This window comes from Nematolebias whitei, chromosome 1 (assembly GCF_014905685.2).
Source record: "Nematolebias whitei isolate Nwh7 chromosome 1, NemWhi1, whole genome shotgun sequence".
NCBI lineage: Eukaryota > Metazoa > Chordata > Actinopteri > Cyprinodontiformes > Rivulidae > Nematolebias > Nematolebias whitei.
Window position 1 is genome coordinate 37,919,402 of NC_056498.1, and position 9,373 is coordinate 37,928,774.

The 9,373-nt window shown below is 40.5% G+C and overlaps 3 protein-coding genes across 4 annotated transcripts in view; 1 reads left to right on the forward strand and 2 right to left on the reverse strand.

Annotated features, from left to right (window-relative positions):
- Positions 1–1,596: 1,596 nt before the first annotated feature.
- ufsp1 (UFM1-specific peptidase 1 (non-functional)) lies at positions 1,597–2,340 on the reverse strand. The gene has a single exon (XM_037684226.1). The coding sequence runs from the start codon at positions 2,338–2,340 to the stop codon at positions 1,597–1,599; it is 744 nt and encodes a 247-aa protein (XP_037540154.1).
- Positions 2,341–3,143: 803 nt separating this feature from the next.
- pop7 (POP7 homolog, ribonuclease P/MRP subunit) lies at positions 3,144–7,498 on the forward strand. Of its 2 annotated transcripts, XM_037684238.1 has the most exons (3): positions 3,144–3,215; positions 3,651–4,151; positions 7,391–7,498. In XM_037684238.1, exons 2-3 carry the CDS (start codon positions 3,699–3,701, stop codon positions 7,475–7,477), a joined length of 540 nt encoding a protein of 179 aa, XP_037540166.1. In that variant the 5' UTR covers positions 3,144–3,215; positions 3,651–3,698; the 3' UTR covers positions 7,478–7,498. The 2 variants fall into 2 exon arrangements, with proteins under 2 accessions (XP_037540166.1, XP_037540174.1); XM_037684246.1 differs by lacking the exon at positions 7,391–7,498 and having other exon boundaries at positions 3,651–4,627.
- A 1,078-nt stretch (positions 7,499–8,576) lies between these two features.
- Positions 8,577–9,373, reverse strand: part of epoa (erythropoietin a) — a 5,470-nt gene continuing 4,673 nt past the window's right edge. The window contains exon 5 of the mRNA XM_037677910.1: positions 8,577–8,754. Within this exon, the coding sequence (XP_037533838.1) occupies positions 8,602–8,754 (153 nt within the window). The 3' untranslated portion in view covers positions 8,577–8,601. The remainder of the gene's footprint in view (positions 8,755–9,373) is intronic.

A 9,373-nucleotide genomic window follows, 5' to 3' on the forward strand; every position in this document is an offset into this window, starting at 1 on the left:
CAGTTGTAAAATTGTGTATGGAAGCAACTACGAAGAGGAAAATATTACGAATGCTGAGTCAGCGTTCACACGGCAAGAAAAGAAAAACCAGATGAGTGAACGATGACAACAAAATAACAACAAAAGACGTAATAAAAATCAGATGCAATAAACATAAAATTGCCAACAAACACAGTAAATAAACTAAACCTGTATGTAAACAGGGACGAGACTGGATAAGCCGTTGCTTCTTCCTGCTCCCTTTTCAAACATTTTTGTTTTGTTTCCAGAATATTTTGGTGGAAATATTTACGCTTTTATTTGTTTATGGGTTCTTTTTACTGTTTGAAATGATTTTTTTTATATTATTATTATTATTGAAGCACATTGAGGCTTGAAACACAGCAGTGAAGGCTGCCTATGGGACAGGTCTGGTTGGCAGGCTGACGAAGTCCTCTGGATGGGGGACGAAACGTTTCTTGGCTTAAACAGGTCCAGATGACATGATTTAACTTTTTTGTTATTATGATTAGTTTTATAAATCAAAAAAGGTCAATTTTTAAAATGCAGGGTTTTTTTTTAGTTTTGATCAAAAGTTAACGGTCGGTGCTTGAAATAAATCCAAAGTTGAACCGTCGTGTTGAAAAAAATAGTCTGCAAAGTCCGTTGTGAAATAAATTAGAATATAAATTCTAATTACAGAATACAACTTTTTCTCCAGTCAAAGCTTCTTTATTGTAAAGTAAGTTTTGTCATTTAAAAGCGTTAAAATGAGGATTTCAGTCATTTTCGTCTAGTTTATTTTGCACAATTAGAATACAGATTAAAGACAGTACATATAAATAATACGATCATAAATTTAGGAATACAGTCATACAGAAAAGAAAAAAAAAGAATCTACAAAGTATGAATGGAAATTTGAACAAAATATGTAACAATTAAAAAGCGACGATCACAATTCTTTAATTAAGTCGAGTTTTAAATAACGTTACAGACGGTTACCAAATGTGAAAAATCGTTCCAAACTTTAGCTCCACTGTAACGGACCCAAACCGACCTCTACTGCTCTGATACTTCAGAAGATGAAGCGCTGGACTCTGGCGACTTCAGCGAGAACGAAACCGCACGTTTGATTTAAAGCAATGGGCGAAATGCTTCGGTATATCCTCTTGACTCACATACATCTTAAAAACACAAATTTGAAAAATGTTAACGTTATAAATAGTAAGAACCTGTAAATTCTTCAACAGAAGGAGCAGAAGGACAGTGATAATTTGATCGAGTTGCAATTCTAACAAAGCGTTTTTCAAAACCCAAAATTTTATGCGAAGTTGTGGGAAACATACGTCCCCAAATTATATTGCAATAAGAAAGATATGGGTATATCAGCCTATAATAAAATGTAAATAAGCATTCTGCAGTTATATAATGACTAACCCTCTTTATTATACCAATCGATTGATGCATTTTTCTATAACTCCAATCCGTGTGGTCTTTCTTTACACCAGATGTTTCACATTTCAACCACTAGATGGCGCCAGAACTCATTCTAAAACAGCACATGGTGTGAACTGGGTTTAATGTGTCCCAGTAACACTTAAAACAAAGATATCTCTGTTATGTTCTCCTTTCAGCGGTCTGAGGCAAACACAGATTGTAAAACGACGACTGATCCAGAGATGACACTCGCCTCCACGCCACCCACCCTCTCCTCTGCAGCTCCGTCTTCTCCAGTTTGCTCCCAAAGCAGTGAGGGTCCAGAACCAGCAAGTAGCTCCCCTTGTCCCCGGTGCACACCCCTAACACACCCTTAGAGGAGTTGTCCCTGTCTCCCCCCATCATGACAGGAGATCCGTGCTTTGCAAAGTGCTGATGAAGCTCCTCCACTGCAACCTGCTCCAGCTCTGCCCCTCCACCTCGAACGTGCACCACCTTGCAGGGGACATCGTGGAACCAGTCCAGCACCAGGGAGGCTTCAAATGTTCCTATCCACTCCCTGGAGCCTGAGAAACAGCCGGGCTTGTCTCCCATGGCAACCAGGGCTCCTTGGATCTCTGGGAGACTCGGCGCCAGTTCATGGTTCTGAAGTGAGGAGCTGTTGTAGTGAATCCAGGAGGCCATGGTTTGGATCGTCCGGTACCCACATCCCCATCCTCTGTCATCGAGACCATCGCAGCCGTAATGGAAGTAAAGATAATCTCCTTTGATCAGTGAGCATTTAACAGGATCAGCGAGTGGGTCAGAAAGACCAGAGTGTACATTTTTTAACAAGACATCAGTCTTCTGAGGAGTCCTCTCTGCTCCAATGACGCCCCAGTCGATATTTTCCTCAGGCGCTGCTGCTGATACCTTTTTATCCATCCGTACAAAGTTGTTTTATTTAATCTTATTTATTTTTTAAAACAAATTTACTCACAAAAGTCAGTTCTGATTATCCGGTAGTCCTCAAGTGCAACAGGAATAACACTCCCCTTGCAGCTCTTACTCGAAAAGAAGTTCCGCTTTATCGTGAACGTTCTTCAGCATAGTACTTCCGGTGCTGTGTTAAAAAAATGCGACTTTTTTTTAAATTTATTTATTTGTAAAATGTCCCGCCGCAACAGAATGTGTATTTAAAGACATTGTTTTCACAAAAATAAATATGTAAAATTAAAAGGCGACAAATTGACTTGTACTGTTTAGTGTCTAAAAAGACATAATTGTAGGTTCTTCGTTATGATAATTAAAAATGCAAACTAGGTTGCCTAAATTCAAACTGAACGCCATTTTTGATCAGGCAAAAATTATAGGTACAACATTCACTTACCTCAACCAGAGCCCTATAAACAGAAAATAAAAATATAATGATAATGATAAAATATAAAAAAAACACAAGTCAAACCTATGTTTGAGTCATTTTTAAAATGCTACAAACAGGTTTCTAGGGGTCCTGACGGCAATAGCTTGCCATAAAATACGCCTTGATTAATCTACATGTATAAATATCTCTTTTAATGCATACTTGGGTTCGTGAACGTAGTTAAAAAAAGACATATCTAAGACCTTAGATTTTTATTTATTTATTTATTTATTTAATAGTAATAATGAAGGAAACCGCTTTCTCGAGGCGGGCTCCTTTAACGACAGGGGTACATTTTTCTGCGCAACACCGAGCAGCGAAAACTGCTTCCTGTTTGGCTTCGTGCAGAAAAAGACATGGCGGCGGCGTTTTAATGCAACTTTCCAGCTGTCTGGAGGTAAATCAGCTTTTAATGTGTACAATTTATGTTATTAATGACGCTTATATCGTGGTTACTCGTGCCTGTTTGTATTTCATCAGCCACGATCGAGATATTTATGCTTAATTTCGGTTCAAACATGCGAGCATCATGTGTGGGTTTAAAAATGTAAACCTCGGTCGCATAATGAGCCTCAGCACCAGTGATATTTTACTGGTGGTTTAGTTTTTCCAAGTAAAATGACCAAATGTTCTTTAAGCGTTAAAGTCACCTAGTTCAGTTTTGCTGCTCTGCATCATAAAAACCTCACATTTTGAACAAAGCCTACTTGAAATGTGTTAATATTTTAATAATCTCTCACTGATGTGTCAATAGTTGGAGATGAAACGATAAAGTAAATTGTGGTGCTATTAAAAAAACAGATCCAAGTTTTATTCTAATTTTTCCCACCAGCTCTCTCGTTAGGACTTTTGTTGCACATCCACAGCGACGCAGAGAAAAATGAGCGAGCCACGACACCCTGGGATGTCCTCCGGTCCTCAGATCAATCCGGCGCGCACCGAGTCCAGCTCCCCGGCCGTAGACATGGACCCAGTGGAGTACACCCTGAGGAAGCGCCTCCCCCGGAAACTTCCGAAGAGGCGGAACGACGTCTACGTTAACATGAAAACTGACTTCCGGGCGCAGCTGGCGCGCTGTCAGAAGCTCCTGGAGGGGGGAGGCCACAGGGAGATCTGCGTGCACGGCTTGGGTCTCGCCATAAACAGGGCCATTAACATAGCCCTGCAGCTGCAGGCCAGTAGTCAGGGCGCGCTGCAGCTGGCGGCCAACACCTCCACGGTGGAGCTGGTGGACGACTTGGAGCCTGAAGACCCCGACGAGGCCAGGGAGCCAATGACGCGCACTCGCAACAATTCAGCCATTCATATCAAAGTTTTCTACCCCGACCCTCAGGTGACCTAATCCCTGGAGACATTTCAAGTCCGCGTTATCATTTTTATTTGTTCTCGTGAAAATATAGACTCAAAAGAAGTGATGTTTTACGTAGGAACCGAGGATCACTGCATGCAGAGGCGTCATAATGAAGGTGTTGGATTTTCTTGTGTTCACCGGTGAACTGTTCTGAAACTTGTTTTCGTTCTTGTCTTGGTTCAACTTTGGTGTTTCGTCAGCTGAAACTTGAGCATCTGCTTGTTAACGTGTTTGTTCCACGTGCACAGCGATGCTTGCGTTTACTTTCAGTGCCCGTTAACTTGCACGACGTGAAGACGGAGAAAACTAGATAAATTGCATTTCCTGCAAAAATGCAGTGTGAATGGTTATTGCTGAAAAACAGCTGAAATGGAAGAACAAGCCCAAGTTAGCCGAAGAAAGCAGAAAGAACATATTTACTGAATTTGTTTAAAACGAGCAGAAAAGAGCACAAAAAAAAAAAAAAAAATATTAATAAAAAAAAAAAAAAGAGGCTGAAATTAGCAAGAAATCGCTGAAAGTAGCTAAAATGGCAGAAAGAAGCTTGAATTACCTGAAGGAAGTGGAGAGAGCATAATTGTGCCCAATTAGGTTTAAAGATGCAGAAATGTGCACTAAAAAGTGGAAATTAGATGGGATTAAAAAAAAAAAAAAACAGCTGAACAGTAGCTAAAAAAAGCAGAAAGAAGCTGAAATTACCAGAAGTAAATGGAGAGAGCACATTTTTGCTGAATTAGGCTGAAAAAAAGTTGAAATGAGTGCAAAAGTGGGATTAATTGCAAAAGCTAAATTTAGCTGAAATAGCATAACAAGCTGAAATTAGCAGAAGTTAGTTAGAAGAAGCACAAAAATCTGGTTAGAAGAAAGAATCTGAAAGGAGCACAAAACAGCTGAAAGTAGCTGAAAAAAAAAAAAAAAAGTTCATATTTGCAGAAAGAAGCTGAAGCAGAACGAAACGTGAAAGGAGCCGCAAAAGGTTGTAAACGCATCTAAAGAGTCGAAGGACGTGAAACGAGCTCGATTCGTTTTCTGTGAGGGAAAAAATGGCAGAAAAGGCTAAATATTTCAAAAAGCTAAAGTTGCACCAAAAGTCATGGCACCCTTCTGAACAAGCTGAACGTTTCGACGTGATTTGTTGAAGTCGCTTAAAAACTGGGACAAGATGGCTGCCAAAATAACGTACGTAACAGGGATATTAACTATTAAGAAAACTATAAACAGGCTCACAATAGTGAATCTGCTTAAAGCAGCTGCTGTTGCTCTTCAAGTCCACTGGACGTCAGTGTTTAACTCCAGTAATCACATTTTCTCCTCAATGGCAACATTTACTAAGAGTCTTCTTAAACTGTTGACAGCAGGGTTCAGATACAGGTCAACACATAAACAAATCAGTTTATTTGGATTCCTAAAGGTTTGTTGGTGTTTATTTGGTCAAAACCGATGTGGTTGAAGTTTGTGCGTTTGTTTTTAAAGGGGGAAACGCGTTGCTTGAATCTGCAACCCCCCAGTTCCAAAGAGGTTGGGTCGTTGTGTAAAATTAAATTAAAAACTAAAATGCAATGGTTTGCAAATCTCATAAACTCGTTTATTCACAGTGGAACGCAGTAAAAGTATCGGTTTAAACTAAAAATTACATCGTTTTGGGAAAATTGAGGTAATTTTGAATCACGTCGGCAACTCATCTCAAAGATGTTGGGCCAGGGTTCGGTTTTCCTCCGTTAAGCATCTTGCCGTCTTGTGACGACAGTCCAGGAACTGATGCGAGCAGCTTCCCGTTCTGGTCTGAGAAGGTTCTAGTTGAACAATTTCTGCCCATTGCGGAGACACCGGTGCACCCCCATACCATCAGAGAGGCAGGCTTTTGAACCATGCGTCGATAACAACGGGGCGGTCCCTCGTCTCTTTAGTACAGAGGACGTGTAGTTTCCAAAAAGACTCATTTGAATTTGACAACAGGTTTTTTTTTTCTGCTTCAGTCCATTTTAAACAAGTTCTGAGAGTTCACATCTAACTTCTTTGCGCGATAGAGCTTTAAGCAGCATTTGTGGGTGGACTACGCTTACAGACTGGTCTGTGGAAGTCTTTCTGAGCCCATCTAGTAGGGGTGCGCCGATAAATCCCTTAATTTTGGGAAATGGGAGATTGGTCGATACTTGCATAAGAAACTGATTTTATTTTTTTTTGTAGTTTTAACAATTGTCTGAACTTGATTTATATTTCTGAGCAGTACCTCACGGCCCGTTAAACAAGTTTGTATTGTTTCTCGGATATTGATCAAGGGTATGTTTTTGAACAAGAGTGGAAAGTTGAAGGTGCGTTGTGACCTTACAACACCTGACTGTCGCTTATGAAACGGAATCGGGAGGTCGGGCATTTTAGAGATCGTGATCGGACAGAAAGCTGCAGTCGGTGCACCCCTCCCATCTAGTGAAATCCAGACCCTTTGTTAATGCAGTGGCCCCTGAGGGCCCGAAGGTCGTGCAATACCGACTTTCATCTTTTGAGCTCGGATGTCTCCAGATTCTTGAAATGCTTTGATGAATATGAACTGTAGATGATGGGACGATCACTTCTTAATTTTCCATCGAGGAACATTTTTCCGGAAATGTTCAAATTGTTTTTTAGAGCAGTTTTTTTCAGACTGCTGAACCTCTGCCCATCTTTACGTCTACGAGGCTCTTTTTTATACCCAGCCCTCTTCCTGACCTGTTGACAACCTAAATATCTGCAAAACGCTCCTCGAGCTGTTTAATTCTTTACATTTACAGCTTTTGATGGCTCCTGTCCCCAACTCTTTTTTTTTTTTTAGATGTTACTGTCATAAAATTCCCAATCTTATTTTTTCCCCTAAAAATGGCAGAATTTCTTAGTTTCAACAACCGACAACTATGTTTCATTGTGAATAAAATATGCGTTTGTTTGCAAGTCATTGCATTCTTGTTTTATTTACATTTTACACGTCACAAGTTTTTTCCAGAATCGGCATTTATTCCTTTGACGATGATTTCTGCAAACGTGGCAGAAAAATAACAGATAACTAAGACTTGTGCAGCATGCATTAACTGTTTGCTCTACATGTTTGTTTCTACAACTCCGCTGCGCTTAGTGACAGAGATAAAGGACAAAACGAACAAACTTCCCGTTGTTGTTTCCATCTCTCCTCTCTTTATCCAAGCACAATATTTTCGCATTTAAATAGTGATTTTTTTTTTTTTTTGCAGCAACGGAACAAAACAATTCAACAAAACAGGAAAGAAAACAAGACAAACATCCTCAAAAACATTTTGCTCTTGCGCAGCAAAATATAAAAACACGGAAAACGAAGAAACGAACACTTGATGAACGTCGGAGTCGAGCATCTCTTATTTTAAACCTATGCCTGAAGTTCCCAGGACGAGAAGATTGTCTGTTTTCTGTTTGGTGACGAACAGTGGAGGAAGGGAAAAAACAGTGCTAGCGTCAAGATCTGGAAAACTATTTGCAATCACGGCTCCACAGGATGTTGGTTGTGAATTTTTCCAGGCAGTCTGGCTCTCTGTACGGAGACGGGATGAGTGTTGGGGTTAGACAATCTGAAACAGATAACAGGCTCGCCGTTCTCATGTAACCATTGACTTGTTGCTCTCACACAAGTGAAACTAATAGAACTCTATGCCTCTGTTCCTGGAGTAAGTGTAACACACACGTCTAGATACAAACTTAATAATAAAAAAAAAGGAAGAGCAGCTTGACGTTGCAAATCACGAGAATATCTTTGCAAGTGTGCAAATGTTCAGTGGTACAAAAAGTGAACATTAAACCGTTGAGGATTTATAACTAAAAGACCAGAGCGTGAAAGTAGAAAATCTGTATAAATAGTTATTACACAATTTAAAAATAATAGAATACTACACTGACCAGTTCTGAAAGACAGGAATATTATTTCTAGGAGGCATAGTTGAAAAATGGTAAAGGCATGTAGAGTGAAAACCCTCGTTCTCCCTCGTCCCAGCCCCACAGTCTTCCAATTTCCAGGTGCAATCAATATTTTCTTGGCGTTTCACTCAACAAAGATGAGTGTGGGGGGTCAAACCCCTTGAAAACGCACGCTAAAACCTCCGATATCAACTCACGCACAAATACATCCACACAGAAAGTGCAAGAGAGTGCCCGTAGAACAGCTATTGGAGCAGTGCTTTCCAAAGGCATCGTTCTGGTCAGGACGTGCTTCCACATGTTCTCGAGACACATCTACATTTCAAGGTGCAGTCATCTCCTGTCCATCCAAAGCATTTCCTGGAAACCTGCTTTCCTTTTAGCTTGCTCCCTATACGTCGAGACTCTTCCCACACTGCATCCAGCAGCCGTCATGTGGATCAACGGTATCAAGTTCCTCCACGTGCCTTTGGAAACACAAGTTTCTTTAGCCTGAATTAGAAGGCTAATCAGCCGATCAGCTGACATCTTGCCGGCAGGCTTGTGCGTCCATAAGAAGAAGGCGCACTTTCCCTCGCAGGAAGTTTACATGAACTTGAAGCAACTCTGCTGCAGAGGACACCTGCCACGTTCCATGGAGTCCCGCTGCAATGGCTGGTGGAGTATATTCCTGGAAATGAACAAAAGGAAACACGCTGACATTACACACGAGTCCACATACAGACAGTTCATTCGGTTTGAGCTAGTGTATCTACTAGTGCTCAGCTTGAACTGGATTGATTTCAAAGGTTGTATTGTCACAACATGCAATCGAAGAACAAGCTTGCACAGTGGTATCAGTACCCACGGCATCTTCATGAAAGGATTACAGTTTAATAGTGTCTCATGATATCCCTCGATTGCTCGAGTGCAATTCCCCAAGAAAGCACCGTTATTCTCTTTTTAGAAACTGAAATAAAATATGACTGTTTTCTAGCAGGAACACTGTTACAGAAACAACGTCCACCCTCTCAGTTCTGGGGTTAATCGGGGCATGAAAATAATGGGTTATTACCAGATTCTAACATTATTCCAATCTAACCTCAAGTGTACAACACCAAGCAGGAAAGACATTATCAGTTGTTTTAGAGAAGCAACTGTTGCTACTTATTGATCTGTAAAGGGTTAAAGGTTATTTCCAAAAATTCAGAGTCCATCGTTTTACAGATCGAAAGATTATTCACAGGTTGAAAACATTTAGGACATCTCTTATTCTTCCCAGAGCCAAATGTCCCAGCAAATTCACTCCA

Coding starts and splice junctions, on each gene's coding strand:
- ufsp1 (XM_037684226.1), bottom strand. CDS start 2,340: ATGGATAAAAAGGTATCAGCAGCAGCGCCTGAGGAAAATATCGACTGG.
- pop7 (XM_037684238.1), top strand. CDS start 3,699: ATGAGCGAGCCACGACACCCTGGGATGTCCTCCGGTCCTCAGATCAAT. Junction 4,152..7,390: donor TTTTCTACCCCGACCCTCAG/GTGACCTAATCC, acceptor TTTTTTTTGCAG/CAACGGAACAAAACAATTCA.